We start from the raw sequence: 25,352 nt of genomic DNA, 5'->3' as shown, positions 1-25,352 counted from the left end.
GACACTGAGCCTGCAGCTGAGGGCATGCAGCATTGGCTCCAGCCCTATCTCCTGTGGTCAGTCCAGGCTAGGAGGGCTGGCTGAGCACCCTGCCAGGGCTCTTTGACGCCAGGGCTCCATTACTGAGGCTGAACTCGCTTTTCCTCACCCAGGCTCATCCGACTTCACCAAGACGCTCCCCGTCCGCGGCACCGGCAGCCCCACGCAGCCCCTTCTCTTCGAGCAGACCCGTCTGCACCTGGAGGACGAGCAGAGCCTCTCGTGAGCGGGGCCGGACCCTGCCCGTGCCGCCGGACCCCGCCAGGCTCTCCCGGGGACGCTGTGTGGGGTCTCGCACCGACACGGTTTCGGCACAGCCCGTGCATGTTTCCTGGCGGTGGGTAGGGGCTGGTGTCGTGTTTTTACGTGGGAGGTGTCTGTGGGGGCCGGGGCGGGGCGTTTGGGGTTCGAGTCGGCCGATGAAGGACACTACCGATGTATATTTTGTACTTACCGAGCACAGCCCTTTGCTGTCACTGCCCCTGTACATAGCTGTGGCCCTCCCTGCCTTGCCGGGGCGCAGGGCTCCGCGGGAGCGGGGGAGCGCGGGGGTCAGCCCCAGCCCACCCCGAGGCAGGGGGTCGTGGAGGTCAGCCCCGTCCCAGCCCGTGCGGGGTGACCCCCGCGCCCCCCGTTCCCGCAGAGCCCGGCGCTGCCCACGCCGTGTGCCTTGTTCTGCTTCTCCGGGGGGTCCCGGGGCACATCCCCCCACCTCCCCGTCTATGTTTGTAGTAATAAACCCGTGGAGCAGCCACGCGAGTCCGTGTGCACCGGGGGAGCCGGGGGGCAGCCGGGGGGCTCCGGCCGCGCCTGCGACGGGCGGGGCGGGGGGGAGGGGCTGAGGGGGCGGGGCCCGGGGGGGCAATGGGCTCAGGGCCCGCGCGGGTGGGGGCGGGGCTAATGCGGAAGGGGCGGGGCCAGCGCAGCGGGGCGGAGACTGACGTGAGGGGGCGGGGCCGGGGCACGGGAGGCGGGCTCGTGCGTTCCCGCCTCCGCCTCCTTCCCGGCGTTCTCTGCGGCGCCCCGCCTTTCCCCCGCGCTTCGCTGTGATTGGCCGCGCGCGCCGTCGGCCCCCGCGCGCGCCGCTGCCCTAATAAGGCGAGCGGCGCGCGCAGCCGTTCCCGCCCCTCATTGACCGCCCGCGGGGGGCTCCGCCTCTGGCGCGCGCGGGGATTGGCGGGCGCCGCCGAGAGCCCATTGGCCCTGCGGCGCGCGGCGCGCTCCCATTGGCTGAGGCGGGCGGCGGTCCCGCCCCCGAGCCGCCGTGGGCGCGGCGCGTGCGCGGAGCGGGCGGCGGTGGCGCGAGGCGATGGCGGCCGTGGGGACGATGGCGGCCATGGGCCCGCTGCCCGCCATGGGCGCGCTGCCGCCTCTGCCCACGCTCGGCGTGCCCGGCGTGCCCGAGCTGAAGCCGCTTACGCGGTACGAGGCGATGCGGCTCGGCCCGGGCTGGAGCCACTCGTGCCACGCCATGCTGTACGCGCCCAACCCGGGCATGCTGTTCGGCCGCATCCCGCTGCGCTACGCCGTGCTGGTGAGGGGCGGGCGAGGCCGCGCCGGGCCGTGGCTGGGACCAGGGCGGGGGCGGGCGGGCCCTCGGGCTGGGTCGGGGCGGACTGGGCTGGGTCGGGCCGCGGGCTCCGGGGGCGGCGGGCTGAGGGGCGGTGGCTCCGCGGTAGTTCCCGTGCAGGGTGGTAGTATCAGGCTGGGCCCGAGCCCGGGGGGGAGCCCCCGGGCCCGCGGGTTTGTGCGGCCGGGGCGGAGAGCCCCGGCGGCCGGGCCGCTGTCGGTGAATGGTCGTGGATGCGCCGGAGCTGGAAGGGCCGCGACGGAGCGGCCGCGACGCCTCCCGCGCTCCTCCGGCTCCTCCGGAGGCCTCCGTGACGCCCCCTCGCCCCCCGCCGGGGGCCGCGCCGTGCCCCATTAACACCCTGCGCCTCTATTGCAGATGCAGATGCGATTTGACGGACTGCTGGGCTTTCCCGGGGGGTTCGTGGATCGCCGTTACTGGTCCCTGGAGGACGGTCTGAATCGGGTGCTGGGCTTGGGTTTAGGCTGTGTGCGCCTGACGGAAGCTGACTATCTGTGCTCGCACCTGACAGAGGGGCCACATCGCGTGGTGGCACACTTCTACGCCAGGCAGCTCACCCTGGAGGAGCTGCACACCATCGAGATCAGCGCGGTGCATTCCCGAGACCACGGGATGGAGGTGGGACACCCGGGAGGGGTGTGCGAGCTCTCAGTTAGCCCAGGGAAGGCACCGCTTCCCTCCTGGGTCTGCCGGGCTGCCCTGGCCAGCCCGGCCGGGGAATGCACCGCAGGTAGAGCTGCCGGCGGCAGGTGCCCGCACCGCCCGTGGCATCGGCGTTAGGAACGGTGGCCGGGGTCGTGCCGCAGTCTCTGGAGCATAGCGAGCTCGGGCTCCAGCCTTTCCCGGTGTCCACCCACGCAGGGACGAGCCCCGTGTTACCGCTCGGCCTCAGGATGCAGGCGAGGGCCATTTGCAGCTGGGGGGGGATCTCCCCCTGCCCTGGGCTGAGTGCCCCGGACTGGACCGTGACCTCGGTGTGGTGATGTCGCTGTGACCCGAGTTCCTCCCTTGCGGGAGGCACCTTCCTCCTCCCGGGCAGCCAAGTGCGGCTGATGGCCAGGGCAGAGCGCGAGAGCCAGGGCCTCCCCGCGCGCCCACGGGGCGCTCGGTGGGTGTCGGCAGCCGTGTGAGCAGAGGCAGAGGGCTCTGGGTTGTGGCCTGGTCGAGGGGGACTCGTGGGTCAGTCGTGGTGTCCCCAGGGCAGGGCTGGAGGGGAAAGTGGGACTCCTCCCCATAGTGGGCTGGGGCAGTGGGATCCCCCCAAAGGGGCAGAAGGGGGAGCAGAGCCAGGGCTGGGCTGAGGGGATGGGCAGGGAGAGCAGGGACCTTGGTGGGGTTTGGGAAGGGGCAGTGAAGGGGCTCAGTGGGGTTGAGGGCAGGCAGGGGCAGGGGCTGGTGTGGGAGGGAGGGGCAGGACCTGGCACAGGGGCAGGGCAAGCCTGGGCCGAGGGCTGGCGGGCACTGGGTGAGGGTGTGGGGCAGAGGGGGGCGCAGGGCGGGGGGGCTGGTGCTGCCGTGGCCCCTGCTGAGCTGTGCCTGTGCTGTTGCAGGTTATGGGCATGGTCCGTGTCCCACTCTACACCCAGAAGGATCGCATGGGCGGGCTGCCCAACTTCCTGGCCAACTCCTTCGTAGGAACCGCCAAGTTCCAGCTCCTGTTTGCCCTGAAGATCCTGAACATGGTGCCGGAGGAGAAGCTGGCCGAGGCGGTGGCTGCCACGCAGAGGCCGAAGAAGGCGGCCATCGACCAGGCTGGAGGGGCAGCAGGACACCTGCATGTCCACAAGGCAGGCAATGAGCTGGCTAAGGCGGGCAACGAGCTGGCAGAGAGGGCAGAGCACCCGGGTGCAGCACAGGCGGGGGCCGAGCAGCAGCTCATGGGGCTGGAGGGCCAGGCCCTGGCAGAGCAGCTGGCGGGGGCCGAGGCGCTGGAGCAGCCAGTGGGGCTGGGCGCTGATGCTGTGGCGGAGCAGCCGCTGACAGAGGCGATGGAGTGACGCCGCTCTGTTGGCATTCAATTAAAAGTGGGTGAGCTGAGAGACTTCTAACTTTCCGACCCGTGGCTGGCTGCAGTGGCTGCCCACGCGATCCCACTGCTCAGCCAGGAGGGGTTGGGTTTGTCTAAAGCAGGGAAAAGCGATTTTATTTTTATGGCCATTAAACTCTTAAGCGAGCTTCCCAGATCAACCTGCACAGCCCCTGCAGGGAGTTCATGTGCTTATGCGAGGGCACCAGAGCCTTAGAGTTATGCTTTGATTTCAGGGACACACTGCTGCTGTCAGGTCCCTCTTTCATTTGTAAGGAACAAAACATCTAATTTTTTAAATGCCCTGTCTTGATGTGGCTGTGTTGGCACCAGGCACAGCTGAGGCCTGGGGCTTCTGGTCAAGCACCTCTGCCCATGTTATTGGCTGGGCTCCTGCTTGGGGTGCTGGCACAATGGGGCAGCCATGCCATGAATTCCCTCTGGGGCACTGGGGATGCTCATGTGGGTCCCTACCTGGAGATCTGTGGGAGCAGGAAAGTTGAATAAATGGCTTTGCTGAAAGTTTGGGATCGTTCTTGAGGGCTGGTGCAGAGCCTGCAGTGACCCAGAGCTGGGGATGTGCAGGGTGGGGGAGCACAGAGGCCAGGGGTGAAGGGCAGATGTGGGCTGGCTCAGGTGCTACACCACTACACCCTTGAGATTTTGGGCTGTTCCAGAATGTCTTGTGCTCCCCAGGGCTCCAGGCAGGGGCTTGGAGCAGCTTGCCCCAAGTGCAGGAGCACCTCCCAGGCACAGCCAGTGCCTGAGGGGCCTTGGTCTTGGCTGAAATGGGGGCAGCCAGCGAGGAGCCCAGCGCTGCAACTGCACAAGGCCCCGGTCCATTTCAGCTGAGCCTTGGGAAAATCCACCCTTCCTGCAGCCCTGTTGGAAGGACGGGCTCAGCCCTGGAGGAGCTGCTTTCCCTTCCCTGTCCCTTCTCTGCCTGCTCCAAGCTCATCCCTGCCTTGGAGCAGCAGCAGGTCCCCCAGGATCCCTGCCAGCCTTCTAGAAAAGGGTCTGTGGTCACCCCACAGCGGGGCAGAGCACAAGGCCAGGGCTGGAGCATGAGCAGCTGATCAGAGGCAGATTCTCTGCAGGGACACACAACTCAAAAAAGAGGTTTGGTTTAATCGAAGATGTTCAGCAAGAGGTTCTTCAATAAATAATGGGCTACGGTGGGGATGACACCTCAGGGCAGGGTGGTAGGAGGGCACACAGACCAGCCACAGCTCCCTTGGGATGTGCTCCAGTAGCAGAGCTGGGTTGTGTAACGGACAGGAGAGAAAGTGGGGACACACATACACATCAGTCCCAGGCAATCAGGAGAGAAGAGCTTCTTTCTGGTCCAGAGAAAGCAAGTGCTGAGAAAAACCACGGGCTTGGCCTGCTAAAGAAACTCTATACCAACAGCTGTGTTAAGTAAAAAGTGGATAAGCAAAAATACCCCAAACTAAAATGTAACAACTGAGGCTAGAAGGGTGTCAGGGGCCCTGGGGAAGCATTGGGGCTGGGGGAGGAGCTGCCTGCCCAGTGCCACTGGCACTGCTGAACGAGAGGGGAGCCAGAGACAGCATATGGGGTGGAAGAGATGCCCTCACTCCGAAGGCAGCCCTGGCATTTTGGGGCTTGAAAGTTTCAAAGGCTGGGCTTTCCATCAGTGCCCTGTTTGACTCCTCATAAACACCTCTTTACCTTGTCTTTGAGCCACAGAAGGACCAGCACCTCCCAGAACACCCTAGTGATGCTCCCAGACACCAAACGTGCCAGCCCCTGAGGCCTCCTGCTCTCCAGCCTGGCACTAGTCACAGCAGCTCATCTCCTGCGTCCTTTTATTACTGAGCTCCCACTCAGGGGCTTAGATACAAACAGGGCTTTCTCTGGCCATCCAGGCTGCAAGGTCAGAATGTGCTTGTTGGCTCTTCTAAGGCCCAACCTGAGCCGTGTGGCACCCCCAGGTCCTGCCCACCCCTTGCCAGCACTGGCAGTGCCAGCCCATCCAGGGCCTGCGCCTGCTCTGGCAGGGATCCCTCTGGTGCTGAGCATGGAAGAGCCTTGGCCAGGGAAGGGGGATTTACCATAGGAATATAGCAGGGCCCCTGGCCTGGCTGCAGCTCTGGGGCTTCCACACAGGCTGGACATGAGCTACTCAGTCCAGCCAGAGGGTCCTGCAGCCAGGACACATTGGGCAGCCACTGAGAGACTGCCCAGACCACAGCCCAAAGCACAATGCTGAGCAGCTGAGGATCTTCCTCAGTAAGGAAAAGCTGTTGTGCTTGTACACATCCCATCCCTCAAGGTCCTGCGACATCCAGCCTGGTGCCAAAGAAGGGGAGAAGGGCTCTGGACCAGACTCTTACACTCCCAGCTCCCCTCCCCTGCTACATTACAACTTGGACAAAGGCAGAAAGATCTATACAGTATAATACATATATATTTCACTATGAAATAGCAATTTCATTCCCTGCCTTCTACTTTATGCATCCTGAATTATATGCTGCTTTTTACATCACTCCAGAGGGCTGGTGGGGCTGGGTAGTTTCTCATGCGAGGCAGTTGCTCTCCCTGGAAGTTACCCACAGGACACACCAGCAGCTGATATGGCAGGACCTAAACATGATTCCCATTCCTCCCTTTCCCCTCACCCAGCTCCCCCCTCCCCCAGCAACAAGGGCAGACTCTGCCCTGCCAGCCAGGGTTCTCCCAGCTCATTTAAGTGGTTCCTCAGTGCAGATCCATGAACCTCCCTCAGCTGCTCTCAGCAGCTGTGGATGGAGTGGGAGCAGCAGCTGAACCCCTCAACATTCTGGGTATGGATGGGGATGAGCAAACCGGAGGTGAGGGAAGTGGCGGGGACAGTGCAACATGCACACGGAGTGGTGACACCAAGGGCCCATGGCTGTGGCACAGCCAGGCCCACCAGCCCACATGGGGAGCCGGGGCTGCAGCCCCAGGGTGAAGTTCTACCAAAGGTCAGTCCCTGTGGAACAAGGAGTCCCATCCAGGGGCTGGGTCACTGGCCAAGAGCTGTCATCACTGGAACCAGCGCAGAGCCGGGTGTCACATGGAAGGAGGAACAATCCTATGAAAAGAAAAGAGGGCAGATGTTTTAGGGAAACACTTAGGGAAAGTGTGCCGGGGAGCCATTGTCCTGGAAATGTCACACACGTGCAATGGCACTGGCAGCAAATGGGGCTTCCAGTTACTCTGCTGGGACTCTGAGGGCTCAGGCACTGTGGGTCTTGCATGCTGCTCCAGCAGCTGGGAAAAGGAGAGGGACAGCAGGTTCCACCTGCTGTTGGGCTCTGGGCACAAGTAAATAAGGTCAGAGTTTGATTTCCCTTCAGATGAAACCAGCAGGAGTTCAGCTGCTGGCTGGAGCTGGAGCACAGCCCTGCCCAGACACCTTCCACAGCAGCAGGATGAGCTCACTCCAGGATCTCTGTACAGAACGGTGGCTGTGGGGCAGGAAGGGAGCTGGCCCCAGTACCCACCTGTGCTTCCTGTGCACCCTCGCTCGGTCACATCGTCCGGCTGTACTCGATGCCACTCTTGGCAGAAATGCCAGACCAGGGCAGGAGGCTGCAGAGGAGGCTCTGGGCTTGTCTGTATATCCTCTGGGGAATGGAGCACGGGCTCAGGCTGGCTAGTGTGGAGCCAATGTGCTGTAGGTAGTCAGTGGCCACTAGTTAAGGACAGTAACACCCTCTAACTTAGCAAAGAACCTAAATCACTCCTGGACCTGCCCTGCCTGCAGGGACCCCTGGCACAGTGGAAGCTGCTCAGCTCAGTCACATCTGCTCCTTGCAATCATTTGCTTCCACCTCTCTATCAAAAGTAGGTCTGCTCTGCCCTGTAAAGGATGGCAATTTGGGAATGGGAGCTCCAGCTTGTGTGGGAAATACCTCTTCTAAGCAGCTGCCAGTTCCCTTTGCACTCCATAGAAGATCCTGTGAGGACAGCAATCCATCCACCTGCCTGGGGAGGTTGGAAATGACCAGCTACACCCAGGAAGTATGAAGTTTCTTCTGCATGATCCATTGACCTGAAACAATCTCCCTAAGTCAGTGTGGGAGCAGCCTGCTGAGATCCAGGCCAGGCCAGGCTCACAGCGGATCCCAGGTCACAGGAAGCAAGACCAAGGGTTTCTCTGCCCTATTCGTGGCAAAATCTTGCACCCTACGAGCCAAAGCACACCCAGCACTTTGGCCTAACACTAGCACTCACTCTCATTGGCATCCAACTTGCTCCAACGATCCTACACTGGCTCCCTGAAGCATTCCCAGAGGAGTCCAGGGAGCCTGGGGACACATGGATCACTGTCAGATCCCTCTAACATCACCTACCTTCCAGCTTCAGATTAAACCCACTTCTGAGCAGGTTTCAGTCCCCACATCTACCCACACTTTGCTGTTGCTAACCCAAAACAGGGTTTGGCCTCTGCTCAGCAGCCTGCAGGGAAAGGATATAAGATTGTCCAGGGTGGGTGGCCACCATTGATGTACAGGACGTAGGTGAAGCCATCTTTGAGGACACCTCGGATGGAATAGTAATAGGGGAGATAGTGGTGCTGTTTAAAGTCTCTGTTTTCATAGAAGTTTATTGCTGTGTTGTTGGTGGTGAGCACATGCAGGTAGATGGCTTTGCAGTGGTCCTGGGCAGTGGTGGAGATGTGATCTTTCAGACTCTCAAGCAAGAGGGAACCTGTTGAAGGGAAAGCAGCAGGATCACAGTGAGCAGCCCCAGGGACCCTCAGCATGAGGGTTTGTGGGGCCCAGCTGACTCCTCCCGCACCAGTGTCTAAGCAGGGATTGCTGCACACACCCGGAGACCCCAAATCCCACCCAGTTCTCACAGGACCATCTACATGGTTTTAATATATGGTCTCACCTGTGAGCACAGCTTCAAAACCCAGAGATTAAAAGACACAAATCTCTTACTCAATAACCACAAGACAGAGCCAGAACTTTGACAGTACTGCCCATCCCCAGCAGAGCAGCTCCTGGCTTTGGGGAAGGTCAGTGACTCATTTTCAATGGTATCAGTTCCACCCCATACATTTACTTCTTTCAAAGCCATTTGAAACAGCAGAGTGTCAACACAGGACTTCACAAGCAGGTTATTGTATTGTGTCTGCTGAACTTGAATAAAAATCTAAGAACTGGTGGGACTTTAAGATGCCTCCTAAGGAGAAGAGAAGAGACACAGTCTCATCCAACCTGGATTTGCTGCAGCCAGCAGGAAAAAACCAGAAGGGTACAGAGGATATTCCAGCCCCAGGAGACAAGACCTAGGGTTCATCCACACCACCTCAACATGGCATGAAGGACGCAGCAGAACCTGCACGGGAACTTCTTCCAGCAGGTGTGGTAACACCAGGCTAAAGAATCAGCCTGACTAACACACAGGGGAGATGGCTGCTGCTGTTTCACAATCCCAGGGTCTGTAGAACTCCCTGCAGGACCCACAGGACTTCAGAGCAGAAGTCAACAGCACTGACTTCATGGCCACTTGATACTTTGTGAGCATCTGTATCAGCCAAGCCCAAAAAACCACTGAGACATTGACAATAGAGTAGTTCAATTTTGTTATGAGATATTCCAGTCTTCTACCTCACAGAAATCCAGCTGGCCTGTGGTTTAAGAATAGCAGAGAAGTAGAAACCAAACCCTTTTACAAAAATCAGAGAAAAATCAGAGGAAAATCAGTGCTTTAGTGCTCAGAAGCATGGCTGGAGTGAAGAGCCTCCTGCATGAAAGGCTCCAGCTTCAAACACCAGTAGAAAAACCTCAAGAGAAAGATCTCAGAAAAAGCAGCAGCATTTTTTTTTAGGTTGTGTTGCTACAGGTGCAAGCTCAAAAGTTTTTGAGAGCACAGCAACACGCTGTGCAGATAGAATGGATACAGGAAATACTGACTCTGAAAGGAGAAAATTCCAGCAAGATGGAACTGGGAAAAAAAATTAGGATTTGGAAATTAAGAGGAGACTGAAAACCACCATAATTGTAAAGAAAGACCTCTTTACCACCCTCTGTGAATATCATTCTGTGCTACCACTTTCTTCTTTGTACAGAAAATTCTCTCCAGTGGCATTTTAATGGAAGGCTTAAACACTGCTCTCACCAAGGACTCTGTGGTCATTTCTTTATGTATCCTCTAAGTTTATACCTCTCCAAACACTCCTGGGGAAGAAGGGAGGACTTGGAGGTGCTGAGTTATACCCATATCCACTGAAGAGACTCCAGGTGTGCACCCCTGGGTCACACTGCCAAACCTGGCCCATTCCCTTCTGCAGATCAAAGATCCACATCCTGCCTGAAATGGCACCAGAAGAGCAGCACTTGGTGACAGAACACAACTGCTCTAAACAGAGAGAAAGCCTTTCTGACTCCAGGATTTCAAATGGCTGCAGGAATGCTGCATGTGGCAGCAGACATTCAGAGCTGATTTGTACATTCGAGATCTAATCAGGCACAAGTTACACTATTTTCCAGTTCCCTTTGTGGTTTTCTCACAGTTTGTTCTATCTGTTGAAGCTGAAAGGTTAAAAGCAGCTCTGTTTTCTGCCTCAGGGATCAGACTGCTGATACCCAGAAAGAAAATAATTTCAACCCCTGCTCCTGGGTGAAGTTCTTACACTTGCAGACAGTCTCAGCAGCAGGAGTGTGAGTTTTTGGTGTGCTCAGCTGGCCCTTGGGAACAAGGCTGACAAAGACCTGTGCTCTTTGGAAATATTTGCATATTGTGTTGTGCCCACACCAGTAAAAACCTCCCAGTGCCCCTGCACTATCACCAGGAATGGGATGTGGGTGCATCACCTTCCCACCTGCTGGTACCAGCCACGGGTAGGCCTTTCCCACAAGGATACTGCAGGGACATGCTGGAGCTCCTTCAGTCACACCCACTGGCCACACCAGGCAAACAACAGCAACAGCTGGCACTCAGCAGCATCTTACCTATTCCATGTTTTCTGAACTCCTTCACCACTCCAAGACTTAGGATGTAAGCAACTTGAGTGTCCACAGGAAAATTGGAAGCTAGGATATCTCCATCCTGAGTAGAGATAGGACAGGTCATTTAGTAGGGTACCTGGGGAGGCACAGGAGAAATCAAGAACCCTGTACTGGAACACCTAAACACAAGGCTAAAACAAGAAACTTCTCTTCACTGAACAGTGTTAGCTGAAGGTTTTGGAATGGAAGTTAAAATATCCAAGCATGGGGCTATTCCTATTCTCACATCATCCTCCCAGAGTCAGAACACGGACCACAGTACTTCCTAACTATGTCCACCATTTGTGGCTTTAGGGACAGAACACACTTGCTTTCTTTACCAGAAGGACTCAAAGTGCCAGTTCTGGAGTCACTCAGCAGTGTTTACATCAACCCATCAAGTCCTGCAAGCTGCACCTGAGCTGTGTGAGCTGGTGATCTCTGCATTGCTATAGAGAACAAGACACTCCCTGCACTGCCCTTGATTTTTTTTAGTGCTCTTCTCCCACACTGTCTTCACTGACCGTCTCTTCTTTCCCTCTCTGCCCCACTGGATTGTCTCTCTTGGCCTCCAAACTCTGTTATCTCTGAAGTCCAAGCTCTCTGCAGACAGGTTACCTGCCCTCAGGGCTCGGGACAGGGACTGAGTAAAGGGAGCAGTTTCTGCAGGAAGTCACCAGAGTGACTCACCCGTACAGCTAAGGAAGCTCTTAAGTAAGAAAGGAGGAGGTCTGTGCTCCCACAGCTACACCAGCCATGGCCAGGCAGCAGTGCAATGCCTGCTGCACAGGCACTTTGGGATTAGCCAGCAGGATCTGATCCCTCAGCTTCCCATGGGGCTGGAAGAGCCTCTGTGGTACCACACAGCCCCCCAGCCCTGCTCCATTGGCTGGAAATCAGCATGTGCTTCATTCCTTACATTAACTCAGGATCAAGTGTCTGAATAGGGGAGGGAAAAAACCCCATCCCAAACAGGTCCCATCCCCCATTCCCCACGGCAGGGGGTAGATTCTGTACCACTAAAGCCCAGGGTAGTCACGTACCTCTTTGTGCACCTTTGTCCTGCTCTTGATCTCTGCCACTATCATCCCCACAATGGAGCCTCTGTATGTGGCTGCGAGGGAAAAGAACTTCTTGTTGGAAGTGATATCTCGGTACCATGAGTCAGGGTATCTGGGAAGGAACCAGAAACGGCAATGTCTGGGGATGCAAAGCCCCTGGGAACAGGCATGAGATGCTCCTCAACTGGAAACAGCAGTTGCATCCCATTTGGTACCATGGGTTCTTTCACTATGTAATGGCCTCCTGCCTTGCTAAGAGAATCACATTTTCATTTTACAGTCTTTGCCCAGAGCTTTCACATCCATCTTTAGCAAGTTATTTTTAAATGCAAGATACATCTGCCCTCATCTAAGAGTTTAAGGATCTCATTAATTTCATACACATGTAAAAAAAATACTGCATATTGGCAGAAAAAACACAAATCACACCACCAGCCTCCAGTTCTCCTCCTCCTTCTGCAGCTAAAGGGAAACTACTGTATGTTCTTTATTTCCAAGTGAGAGTTCAGCATGTTTTGATTTTAAAAGAAATCCACAAACTCAAAATACTATGAATGCTTTTGCTGATTTGTTACATTTTATTCAATCTTAATTATAATCTGCTAGAATCCTCTATAAACCTTCTCTATGAAGCTAAAGTTAAAAATCCATGAAGTCTACAGCTGTGGTTTCCCTGGATGCTTTAGGCCAGAAATCTGTCAGTGTACCCCAGAAAAGCTCCTCATTCCTGTGCTTGTCAAATGTGGGTCTGGGGAGCTGACCTGGGACAGGCTGAGATCAGCTTTAAGCCAGACTACAGGAGCAACAGCGATCCAAGGGACGTTACTGCTCAGTTCCCCCAGGACATTCAGAGCAGTCCCTCAGGAACAGCTCCCTGCCAGTTTGGTTCGGCTCTGAGGGTGCTTTCCCAGCACCACGCTCCAGGACACAACTTCCTTTCACAAGCACAGGGATGCTGTCCTTTTTCCTGGAGGTGTCCTCCTTTCCTCATCTCATTCAGTCTTTCTCAAGAAGCTGATGCATCCCTTTAATTACAAAGCCCATTTTCCTGCCAAAATCCTCATACAGGAAGTTTCTGATGACTCCAGCACGCCGCAGGACAGGCAGCAAAGGACCTTTAACAGCAACACCACCACAGTGCAGAGGAGATTCCCAACCTGCTGCTGTCCTGGTAACAGCCCTGAGGCTGCACAGAATTGGACCAGTGCAGGTTCACAGCATTTTTTCCGAGGTCCCCACCTGCCACCCCAAACCAGTCACATACTCTATTGGGAACCAGTCTCCACAGAGCTGCTTCACTGTGTCTATGTCATCGTGGCAGAGCAGACGCAGGTTCACATCCGTCAGTGCAGTCGGGGGCACCTCCTCTGTCATTCACGCCTGCAAGGGAAGGAAGCACGTGAGGAATGATGGAATGCAGGGTCTGATCCAACGGCACCAGGAGGGGCTTGGCATGGATAAAGCTGCTTTTCCCAGAAAAGTGAGTTTTCAGGAGACGAAAGGAAACATAGCAATGTTAACCCGAGAAGGAACTCAAAGCTGTGTTGGCCACGGGGTAAGCCCAGCTCCCAGCTCAGCCTGACCCAGCCTTCCAGCCCCATATCCATGCACATCCTGATCCCTGGCAGTACAGTCTGGTGACTCTGCATGCGAGGAGCACATGGCCACCAGCCCTTTCAAAAACAGCATTAAATGAGCCAACAATGTGCCAAGTGTACCTTATGTTGCATGGAGCTCTTCAAACATCCATGCAGGACCAACATTTTGTTAAAACAAAACTGAACAAACAGCTTAAAAAGGAAGCACTGCTAGAGGAACGTTTAGAAAGTCCTCTTGCACACTCCTGCCATCTCCAGGGAGTACATATGCAGAGGATTCCAACTCTTTAAAATGTTCATTTTGTTTAGCCTATGCTGGTAAAAAGAGATCTAGTTTCACTTCCCCTCATTCCTGTGTGCCACAGCTCCTCCCAGCCCAGCACAGAGCACTCAGATACAGAAATCCCAGGACACCTTTTCTCCATAGCACTGCCACAGTCTGCTAAGTACAAACAGAACACTTGCTGCAATGTCTTCAGCCTTTTTTAACGAGTACCAGAGGGAAAGAAGCAAGTGATAGCTAAAGTGGTTGTAAAAGCATTTGTAGCACTGATGGATGACTGGAGAACACGTTTTAGGACTCTCTCTATTCCCATGTGAGACAGACAAGGTGAGTGGAGACAGGAGGAGTCAGTTCCTTCATCTCTCTCACTCCGACCCTCCCAGGTAAAAGAACCAGATCAGGATGCAAATTAAAAAAACCAAAGCCACCACCCTTAAAAAAACCAAATTACTTAAAATTTTTACTTTCTTTTCCCAGTTTTAAGAGTCTCAGGTCTTGGTTTCAAAGTGCCAAGTTATAAGGGAAAAGCTGCACAGAGCGGTGTTTGTCTATGCCCTCCTGTGAAAAGGGATGCTCAGCTCTCCAGTGTTCTTGAGTTAAAGCTCAGAGATCGAGGAGGAACAGATTTAAACACACTCCCCATTGGACTGCATATGCCATTTGAGTGGCATTTGAGTAACTGGCAAAGTTAGAATTGCCAGTTTGGGCAATTTTAAGCTGCCAAACTTACAATTTAGCAATTACTTGTAAATTATTAAGTTATTAAACATACTTGGACAAGCTCTCAGGCACATGGTGGGATTCCCAGGGTGTTCTGTGTGGGGCCAGGAGTTGGACTCAATGATCCTGATGGGTCCCTTCCTCCAGCATATTCTACTTTGCCAGTTACAGTCACTCTGTACTGAAATGGATCACTTGTTCCTCTCCAAAGAATTCCTTAAAAAGCATCACAGCTATTTTACAGCCTGTTCTAGGACTGGCTGCTTGTTTACTGAGCAGCCCACAGCACTCACAGTCAGTCCAAGTGCCAGTTTCAAAACAACTTAAGCACCTACAAAACCCTGCACTGCTTGCTGCCTTTAAAACTTATTTTACACTCCCAGAATTGGCTCAAGTCCTCAGAGGCCAGACTTGGAACCTGTACCCTGTCACAGTGGTGCACACACTCCCCACCCCCAGCCTCTGGTGACCTTTTAAGAAGCTTCAGCTTCACCCCATGGGATCCTGAAGAAGGAAGGGCAACCCTTTGCTGGCTGTGGCTCATCTGATCCACACCACTGGGTGCTTGATGATGTGGACCCCAGTCTCACCCCCCACCCTTGCTGAACCCTTTGCTGAGCCATTTCAGAGCTGTGACACACCACAGGATCATTTTTCTTGCAAAGTTTCAATGCTCCTGTAAGGCAACACCCCTTCTCAGCATTAATAAATCAGAGAGAAATGAAACCACCATGGTTTTGCTAATGAGTAGAAAAGGCAGGGCAGCCGCTGCTGGAGAGGCAGAGCCAGCACAGGGCACATTCCTGTGGGGATTAGTCCATGTGTATTTCACACCATATTCTCAAAGAGCTGGGCAAGCATTACGCATTATCCTGTAGCTGAAGCCAGTCTCAAAAAAGTAATCCATGACTGTTTTGTTGAACAGGATAATCCCCCTCCCCTCAAATTCAGACACCCAGGGCTGGTTGTGCTTGCAGGAACTCATTCCATCCATTACATGACCCAATCCAGATGCTCCAGCACATTTAAAGGACATTTGGGACACCCATCTGGCACCATGTCCTGCCACAGGCGTTTAGGAGACCAGACCTGTGCCCCTTCCTCCCTGGCCAGGTATCGCTGCTGCTGGAAGAGCTGTGTTAAGTGGCTGCTATGACCAAGAGAGAAGAAATTCCAGGCAAATCAATTCCCTTCATACCCAGGTGACAGCCTCTGGGTCTTCAGGGATACCTAGAAAAACACCCAAGAGCAGGTCCTGGCCCTGGGCACAGCCTGTGGCAATGCTGTCCTTAGCACAGACAAAGTCCTGAACTCAAGTCTCAGCCAACACAGTGACCTGAGTATCAGTTTCAGAGTTAACTTAAGAGGACAAAATACATGTTTGAAAGCACAAAAAAAACCCCAAACAGTATCAGTGTGAAACAAAATCCTGGGACTCAATGGAAGTTAAAAGGGCCTTTAGGGATTTAGAGGTAGCAACACTGACAACACAAATTCGGACCCTTGAGACCAAATGGTGGCTACTGTGAAGCCAAACGCAGGCTCCAGGGACATGTGGTTAACTCAAGGGTGTTCACAGCCACTTTGGAAAAGCCAAAGTGAAGTTATCTTATTTCTTTTAATATCTTTTTCTCCAGTGTCAGACTTAGGTTCACATGACGGCCATGGTCTAGGAGGTGACATGGCCAGCACCAGCCACTGTCTCCCCTCTCAGGGGGCACAGTGACCTCACCCTTCTGTCAAAACAGGAAGCACTTGCTCAGGAGGATTAGAAAATGAGCCAACATCTCATATTTTACTTAACATTTCATGCTTATGAAGGGATAGTGCAAATAAACATTTGAAAAAGATCAGAGGACACCCTTGTACAAAACACTGCAGTCAGGAGCAAGTAGAACTAGAAGCTGAGCATTTAATTCCCTTTCTTACCTAAAACCTGCAGATACTAATGCATAACAAATTAATTTCAAAAATACAGGAAAGCATAAAGGTTTTAAGCATTTTTACTACTTTTCTGCCTTGCTCTATTGAAACAAATCTAGCAAAATGTTTTGGCCTCAAGTGTATTGGGTAGCTCAGAGGAACCTGTCATATTCTTATGACAAATATTTGGCAGGAATGGAAGTTGGATGAAAAGAAATACTAAATGCATTACTAAATAAGTCAACTTGACATCTAATTTTAAATTGAAGTACCTTGTGAGGCCTGAACTTACTATTTAAAAATAATGCCATAAATCTTTGGCATCAATAAGCTCTAGGTATAATGAGCTAAAGAACAGCATTCCACAGTTCTGTCTAAAAGGCAGCAGAGCCTTCAGCTCCAGCATTGGCCCAAGCCATGGCTGGGCCTCCAGGAATTGCCCCTGCTCACTCAGCACGATGGAGCCAAGTACAGGCACTGACATTTCCACCACCAGCACTTCCAGGTCCCATTGAGAAACAACAGTTCTTTTTTAGAGCCAGGTGCAGGAACAGTTTATTTATATGAACCAGATGCTTCACAGCTAAGAAACCTCAGCTCAAGCTTTTCTCAAGAGCGGGAAGTTTTCATTCCCTCTTAGAGCTCTTGTATTTTTAAAAAATCATCATAAAATCTACATAATATCACATTTCTAGAGAGACAGGCAGCCACACAGAACCAGCACTCTTAATCCAGCAGGGTGTTCAAATGCAGGATTAAAGCCTGATGCTTTGGCAAGCAGCTGCTTAAATGCGTTTGAAAATCCCTTGCGCACTTCCATATCTACAAAAAACTGGCCAAGTGGTTCTACAAGTTGAGATTTCTCTTGTTTAGCACTGTTAGACATGTTTTAACAAGGCTTCTGCCTTGTGCATCCTGAAAAAAAAAAAAAAAATCACTGGATTTCACCAGTGAAGAAGATGCTGGTTTCATTAATTTTTATTTTGACTTGAGCTTCCAAGCAGATAAACTCATGAAATTCCCAAATAAAAATGTTATCATCTAGAAACAAATATCACTGAATTTCCTGGCAGAATAAAATCCAGGTAATCTAAGACTAAAGTCAAATGAATAGCAACTAGGATTGTTTACAATTATAACTCCCCAGTAAGGGATGTATTGGCTTTAAATTTAGTGATCACACAAAAACCAACGTGAAGGAATCATCTTCACTTGCAGAAACAAAGCTGGGTCGAAGTTCATCAATACCTTTTACTTTACTTACAAGCTAATTGAAATCAATTCATCCTGAACAGGAAGCAGCAGAGCTGCAGGGAAGAATAAAGAAAAGCCCTGGCAGGCTGTGGGTGTTTATAAATCGATCCCATAATTCAGGCAGCATTGTCCCTACAGGCACATACAGCCAGCCTGGTGTCCCAGCACCTCCAGCACTAAACAGTGCGGATCCTCAGAGACTCGGGATGAAGATTTTCACCTTCAGGAATTCAAAGCATTCACTTTGAGCACACTCCTGCTGGATTATTAAGGATTATCTGCTGTCCTTCCACAGAAGGAAAAGATTAAGTTTCTGCAGAAAACCCCTAAGGACACACCATGAAGGGGCTGTTCCAGAGGAACAGCAGTGACACCGAACAACCCCACTGGGCACGGGGAGCCCCGGGCTGGCCCTGCTCTGTCAGCTCCTGCCCAGCACTGCAGGACATGTCACAGTAGCTCTGTTTCACTTTACAGACACTCCCTGGAAGATCTGCATGCAGGGACAGAGATGGATTTCCTTGTGCCGGACACCCTCACATCAGAGGTGCTGCTCCAGTGTCACCACCAAATCTTTGTCTGCGACTCCAGTGTGGACAGTGCTCAGATCCCAGTAAGACAAGATTTCCAGGAAAAAAAATTAGTAACATTTGGTATCCTCTCTCACCTGTAAATAAATAGGATCAAACAAAGCCCAGACAGAATCTTAAAGCTACCAAAATGCAGGATTTTAGCTGTGACTGAGCACCACAGTACCCAAAACAGCCATGAACTTTGCTATTATCTTCCAGAACACGAACAGGAATTTTCACAGCTATAAGTCTCTCTACCTTGTGCCATCTGGTACTGAGGATTTGATTTACATGAAACCATTCATTCTGAACCAGTCTAATTCCACAAAGCAGTAAAGATTTCCCTGCTGCATTTCATTTTCAGCTTACTGTGTTTTTAGGTTACTGGTCTCGCAGGGAATGTTCCACATGGACACCTCTGTCACCAAGCTCCTTTCATTTAATACAATGAAAGTGCAACTGGATTTGAAAACATCATGGATTCATTACTAAGAATCTCAAAGAGGCGGTTCCAGGACTTAGGGCAACATTATCCAAGAAACAGGATCCAAATTTTTAAAGATATTTAAATACTTGGTTTGACAGCTTCTCAGTACTACTTCAAGTAGGGTCACAGAATAAAAAAACTTAGGTTGGAAAGACCCTTTGGGGTTGAACCCAACTTAGATCAAGTTGCTTAGGCCCACATAATATCAGTGAGGAGGAAATCTCTTCACCCTGCCTGGAATCAGACTAGTTCCTTTGGATCTAAAGGCACAACATCAAATGTGCTGCCTGCACCAACACCCCCAGCTCTGCCAGCATGCAGTGCAAGCACACCTCGACAGGCCATTTGTTATACTCTGTTTATAGCATTTAATGCTCCTGCTCCTTCTAGGAATGCCACACAGGTTCATTTGGGACAGGCAGCACACAAACCCCAGAAGGTACAGCTCCCCTCATTCCCACCTTGTTATGAAAACCAACAGAGCCTGGAGCTCATGGTCACAGGCTGAACGGTGATCATTTCACCTCCACCCCTGTACACTCATCACATCCCACAGGAGTGCTGCCCAAAACTGCCAGCACTTAATTCCCTACATTAGCAGAAGCTTGGAATGAGTGAGACTCTTAATGAGAAATCTAGGACAAAATTACTGATTTTGTTCCTCGGTCTGAAAAAAAACCCCCAATAACGTGGGTGGAAGCAGGCTCTGATTATGTGACTTTACAACAGCCCAGAACACCTTTTGATCCATGTTTTTCTGCCACTTCTACCAGAATCAAAAGCACTGAGCCTCAGAGCCCCTCACAGACCCCAGGTCACTCAAGAGTGTGCACTAGCTCAAGACTTGGAGCTCCTCATTATTTAAATTCCTTCAATAGCAGCTTCTTTCTGTGCAGGAAACTGCCCTCCCCAACCACCTGCCCCGGCACAGCTCCCCAGGCTGTCACATGTGGAACACACGAGGTTAATCTGCCATGTGGATCCCATCTGCCCCTAAAGCACATCCCAAGCACTAATGGGATTCTCTTGGGGACATCACTCTGAAGAAAGGAGTTTGTCAGTGCCTGGACTTTCTTCTCCAGTAAATCCATCCAGGGCAGTGTGCTTGACTAGCACCCCACAGTGGAGGAGGGCAAAACCCAGTGAGCTCGGGGAATAATGTGTTTTAAAGAAAGCTGAATTCATCTCAGCTCTAGGGAGGCTGGAGGGTAACCTTGGGTTGAGACAAGACATCTGCACTGGTGAATTGTCAGGTGCCCTGAGACAATTAATAGAGAATCACATCTTCCTGAGAGAGCCACACCAGTGTGGGGGAAACATACATACAGCTGAGCCCAAAGTATAAAAACTGGACAAATAAAAAAGTACATTTTGAAGGAAGCAAAGCAGGCTTCAATCTGTGTACTCCTTCCTGAGCACCCTGACTGAGCACACAGAGAGCAGGAACAGACACCACACCTAGATTTGGATTCAACCATAAACTGCCATCACTGTGTTATGCTTCTGCTGTGATTTCAGCATGTTGCTGTATCACCCTGCTAAATCAGACTCCCACCGAACACCAAATACACCAAACAAGTCAACGGGATATTACACCCCCCTCGTGTGGAACAGCTACAAGAGCTTGGCCAGAGCACGTTGAACTCTGACAGACAGGAAGGTAGCACTGTCACACACAACCTGGGAAAACCATCCTGGCATTCAGCCCTCCTTCCTAAAGGCTCACCCCAGATGGCTCAGACTATTTTTCCTCAGCTGTGAAATTCTGAAAACACCATTCTAAGAACACATTTGTGCCTTGTCTCCAGCTCCACACAATTTTCCACTCCGCCCGCATCGAGGTGTGCATGCCACAGCACTGAAAACCTCCAAGCCAAACACACAGAATCACTGTCATTAACACTTTGGCCTCCTGCCATGAAAGATGAGGATTTGAAACAGTCCCCAAAAGGATATTAAGAAGTGAGAAGGCAAAATGTAGTTCTACCTGTGTAGCAAGCAGTGGTTATTTATTAGAAATACAAAACACTTACTGTTAGTGAGAATCCTTTTATACTCGTATCCCTGATCTTCTGCACACTTGGAGTCGGACTTGTCAGACTCCCAGCAGCAGAAACATTAATGTTTTGCATGTGGGTCGCTTTTTGGGCTGTTCTTTCACCTTACAGCTCTGGAAACATTACTGGAGCCGTGGATTTCACAGGAGCTGGTCTCCAAATGAAGTGCCTCTAAAGCACACTGCACAAGGCATGGCTTCCCGCTGCCCCAGATACAGCAATTCCTCCAGGGCATGGCAAACGAGAATCTCTGAGAGGGTTTTGCTGTTAAATCTTTTCTTGTTAAGATGAGGAAGGGAAAATCTGCTTTGTGACAGTGGCACTGTGGGGAGTTCAAACCCAAGCGTCACAAAAGAGGCACATTGGCAACTGGCTCGTCACTGGAGGGGAGATTTAGTACACAGCAAGTTTCCAATAGGCAGCTCTTCCTCCAGAAAACAAACAAAAAAACCCCAAACAATCCACCATACCTGCAGGCTCGCTGCCCTTTCTGAATTAAAATAAACATCCACACAGAAAATGTGTGTAGTGGCTGAAAAAGCAGCCAGAAACTCAGCCTACAAACCCCTGGAGAAGGGAATTTGAAGCTGCCTCCATTTCCTACACACTGTCCTCATTATGGAGCAGCACTGACAAAACCCAACCCCTCCACCTACACCCTCACAGGAGACACCAACACAACTTTCCAGAGGTTACTGCAAGCAAGGTGCTTTAAAATAAAATAATTTTGAAAAAGCTTGAAAAGAACATTCCTTCTTTAGTAGTCGGACAAGTGCCCCAAACTTAACACCTCTACAAGATCCTGACTTTAAAATTTGAGCCAAAACGGCTGTTTTCCTTTCCTTTTTTCAGCAGTTTTCCAAGCATGAGACATGCAGGTTCAGCTCAAAAACTCCAACGCTGCTGTTTTAAACTAGTAGCATTTAAAATGGATTCTGGCATAGGCATCTGCTCTGACAGCCACAGTAATAAGTTGAGAAGCAGAAATTAAAAACTTCATTAAAAGCTAATGTTGGAAAACTGAGCAGCTCCTGTTCCTACCTCTCTGTAGGCAGGAAAGTAGGTGGGGGGGACACAGAGCAAGACATGAAGCTCTAAGTCTTTTTGGAACACTCTGCATTGAAGCCACCAGACATGCTGTGACTGGTTAAAAAACCAGGAAGGTAGGAGTGATCCCACTCTCAGACTGATTTTGGATAGCACTTGGCTTCCAAGTTTGTAGACAAGGTGCTCAGCTAAGGCAGATCTTTTTCTGCTGTTACTCTGAGCAGCTGAAGTTCAATTGGTTCTTTAAAAGCATCTGAACACGTCACTGAAGGGAATCCCTGTCCATGACCCAGGGCTGCCCCCAGCCCAGCAGCCTCTGATGAGCAGGAAGGCAGAGCTACGAGGATTTCTGAATCAGCTCCGCCAGGAAGTCTCTGAGTTTGCACCTGTAATTCCTCAGGTATTTACAACAGTCACCCAGAGTCAGCCTTTGCAACCACAGTTTCACCTGCTCACTCCATAAATTACACTGGGAGTGGCTGGGGTGGGACCCAGAGGTGGAAAATAGGCAGGAAATGAGAGAATGGCTTTTGGGGTGACAGGACCAGCTCCCATCAGCCAACGGGCTCTGAGCCCAGCACTGACTCACTGACTGATAGATCATACTGGCCCAACCCCTGTATTCACAACACCCCCCAAAAAACCCCATCCCTATATGCAAATATAGGGATCATCCTTACTGGGAGAGAAATACCATCAGACATGAGAGAAGCACCAGACTTTGTTAATAAAAATAAATGCACATGCTCTGTTAAAGGCTCTTTGACTAAAGACCATTTTCTGAATTCCACTGGCAGTTCCCACAATGTTTCATCTCATCCAAGTCCAGCCTGGATACCAAGGAAGTCAGGATGATTGACACTGGTTTAGGAAAAGCAGTGAAAATTAAGAATGCCACAGGTTTTAAGAGGCACTCACAGGACAGCTGCTTCCCAACTAGTCAGACACGAGAAGTCAATTTGCCTTAAACACATCAAACAACCTGCTGAGAGAAACAGCAGCAACTTCAAAGAGCAAAGCATTGTGTCGGCACCACTGCTGAATGTTTCTTTCTTTGCCACCAGGTAGGGAAACGCTAATTAGAGCGGTTTACAAGATATAACAGAACTACTTTTTAACCTGCAAGAGAAAACCTTCTACTTTAAAAGTCCCTGTCACTGCTTCTGAGGGAGGTGAGGCTGCTCAGGCTTATCTTGTAAATGAGTTCCCACATTAATTATAACACTGGGACAGAGCCAGCAGCTGGGGGTTTTGGGGTTGTTGGTTTTTTTGTTTGGTTGGGGTTTTTTTTCACCTTACTTGTGAGACACCTTCAGGAGTTTATTCATACAATTGGTCTGTCTGAAAACACACTAGTGCTCCCAAAATACTCCCACAAGTGTTCTCCATAAAGACTTCTGAGGATACTAACCTGGACTAAGGAGAGACTGTGGCAGATTAAAAGAAATTAATTACAGGGATTAATTAGATTAAAATCATGTAGGATGAAACCATAGTGAAAACAGAGTCCATTCAGTAGGTTCATCACTAGATGGAAGAAGAAAGGAATAGACATGCAACAAAACTGGCTGATGATCCTTTAGGATAGGGCACAGATTTCCAGGATGGTAAAATCTAAAGCTATTGGCAGTTGCAGAAAGCTCCCACAATGTCAAAAGCCAGATAAATCTGTAAGTTAGTAGATAAAAAAAGGAATGCAAACATTTCCAATTTGTCTTGACCACTGCAAGGGGGAAAAACATCCACGCTCACAGCGAGTTTCCTGAGAACATTTGCTGGTCAGCAGCAAAGGAGGACACTGGGAATTATCAGAACAAACAGAGACGGAGAAAAACCCATCTAAAAAGAGTCTGGTCTGAGGTAAGTACAGATATTTAATGCCTCTGTGTGTCTGTGAACAAAACGCCAGAGGGGAAGGAAGAGTGGTCAAGATTCAGGAGCTCAGCAAGATCACCCAGAACGGGCTGGGAGCACAACAAAATCAGGATAAGCTAACAGGCACAGAGCAGGCCGAGTTCACACTCAACATAGTTAACATAATTAAACATTTAGACAGCTTGCAGTGAGATACGATAATAATCTGATGCTTGGAACCAAGAGTGGATTGCCCAAGACACGTTTTAGCTCCTGGCTGGACACGGCACTGCCTGTGGCCTCAACACACAGCCCACAGAAATACCCAGCCGACAACAAACAAACCCAAACAAACCCAAGCAACTCCTTTCTGCCCGCGGGGAACAGCGAGACCCAACCATACGTGACAAACTCCCGGCTTTCCCGTGGGAAATTCGGCCGCAAAGGAAGAGGAAATGGAGAAGGACACAGGCGGCGACAATGTCATCGAACTCTCCGTTATCGGGAAGGACAGGAGCACATCCCGAGGGCCCTGGCCCCGCTACGACCTAGGGGCGAGGGGCCCGGGGTTGCCATGGCGACTGCGCCGGGTCTGGGCCCGTCCCGAGCGCAATCGTCATGACAGCGCCGGCCCCCTCGCCCACCACAGAAACCCTCCAAACTTCTCTCCGCTCACCTGGAAGGGGCGGCGGACGCGCCCTCAGCACATCCCGGGAGGCGGAACCGGACGAAGGAGCGCTGGACACGGACACCGGCGGCACTTCCTCAACCGGGGCACCGCGCAGTAACGCGCCCTCCCATTGGCTGGCAGCGGGACACGTGACCCCCCAGAGCGCCGCGCATGCGCACGGGGAGCGGCGGTCCCCCGAGGCCACGGGGGCGGTGGCGAGCGGGGAACGCTGTCGGTAATAAAGGGATGGGGAATTAAAGGGGCGGCCGTGAGCGCAGGCACTTGGGAAATATGGGGCTGGTCACACCCCCGGGTCACCTGGCCGGAAGTTTCCCTCAGTCCTTCAAAGGAAAAGGAGGAAGAACTGTCATAGTACAAGCACTTGATGACATTAATGGTTCTAATCCTGAAATTAGAAGTTCTTAAGGGTTTTTCCTTGTTGTTGGAGCTCTACAAAGTGAGATGAGACAGGATATTTCAGTTGGAAAGTATCTACAACCAATGCCTAGCCCAACTGCCTGACCAAAAGTTAAAGACATTATTTTTATTATGGATTCAGCTAGATGAACTGGAGGTTGGACTAGGTGATCTCCAGAGCTCCCTTCCAACCCTAACTGCTCCATGATTGTCATTAACCTCCCATTTCCAGTTTCCTTTCTAGCTGTTCCATTCAAATCAGATTTTCCCACCTTCGAGCTAATTCACCCTTTGTTTTGCAGCCCCTGTGGAACTGCAGGTACTGCGTCTCCTCACACAAGGACAGCAGCAGCAAAGGTCTTTGCCACCATCTCTGATGTGTAGGAAGAACTCATTTTTTCCTGCTTTTTCATCCTGCAGAGGGGGTTCAGAGAAGCACAGCAAGACACCATAAAGGGGCTGGACACCACCTTTGGCTGTCGTGCAAAGAGCAGCAAGCTCTGCTGTCCTTCCCGGGATGATTCCATGCATTCCCCTGCTGAGCTCAGAGCTGGCTAGCACAACACTGCCAGCCTTTGGCCAGTTTTCCAGCCAGAACTAACAAAACACCCCAGATATCACCCCCAAATTTTCAAGAAGCACTGACTGAGGTGTGTAAAGGGTCTTTCCCCAGCAGGGAGGTCAATGGGTCACTGCAGCCACAGAGGGGTTTTGTCCCCACCCCAGTACAGGCCTGACAAGTTGGACCTTCTAATCACTGGAAA

The 25,352-nt window shown here is 51.8% G+C and overlaps 3 protein-coding genes across 5 annotated transcripts in view; 2 read left to right on the top strand and 1 right to left on the bottom strand.

Moving 5' to 3' along the window:
• MGRN1 (mahogunin ring finger 1) overlaps window positions 1–775 on the top strand; it is a 50,134-nt gene extending 49,359 nt beyond the window's left edge. For both annotated transcript variants that reach the window (XM_082292491.1, XM_082292490.1), the window contains one exon: window positions 153–775. The gene's annotated coding sequence lies outside the window, so the exon portion shown is untranslated. The remainder of the gene's footprint in view (window positions 1–152) is intronic.
• A 531-nt stretch (window positions 776–1,306) lies between these two features.
• Window positions 1,307–4,178, top strand: NUDT16L1 (nudix hydrolase 16 like 1). Its single transcript, XM_082291873.1, has 3 exons — window positions 1,307–1,573; window positions 1,988–2,248; window positions 3,181–4,178. The coding sequence occupies exons 1-3, from the start codon at window positions 1,349–1,351 to the stop codon at window positions 3,625–3,627; spliced, it is 933 nt and encodes a 310-aa protein (XP_082147999.1). The 5' UTR covers window positions 1,307–1,348; the 3' UTR covers window positions 3,628–4,178.
• A 586-nt stretch (window positions 4,179–4,764) lies between these two features.
• NAA60 (N-alpha-acetyltransferase 60, NatF catalytic subunit) lies at window positions 4,765–24,301 on the bottom strand. Of its 2 annotated transcripts, XM_082291913.1 has the most exons (7): window positions 24,178–24,301; window positions 12,971–13,086; window positions 11,689–11,818; window positions 10,610–10,706; window positions 8,123–8,357; window positions 7,148–7,331; window positions 4,765–6,735 (listed from the first exon to the last, which is right to left on the bottom strand). In XM_082291913.1, exons 2-6 carry the CDS (start codon window positions 13,078–13,080, stop codon window positions 7,175–7,177), a joined length of 729 nt encoding a protein of 242 aa, XP_082148039.1. In that variant the 5' UTR covers window positions 13,081–13,086; window positions 24,178–24,301; the 3' UTR covers window positions 4,765–6,735; window positions 7,148–7,174. The 2 variants fall into 2 exon arrangements, with proteins under 2 accessions (XP_082148039.1, XP_082148040.1); XM_082291914.1 differs by lacking the exon at window positions 24,178–24,301 and having other exon boundaries at window positions 11,689–11,759; window positions 12,971–13,057.
• Between the last annotated feature and the right edge of the window lie 1,051 nt (window positions 24,302–25,352).

This window comes from Coloeus monedula (assembly GCF_965178545.1).
Source record: "Coloeus monedula genome assembly, chromosome: 16".
Lineage (NCBI taxonomy): Eukaryota > Metazoa > Chordata > Aves > Passeriformes > Corvidae > Coloeus > Coloeus monedula.
Note: the sequence above shows the minus strand (reverse complement) of the source record. Positions and strands in the feature narration are given on the sequence as shown.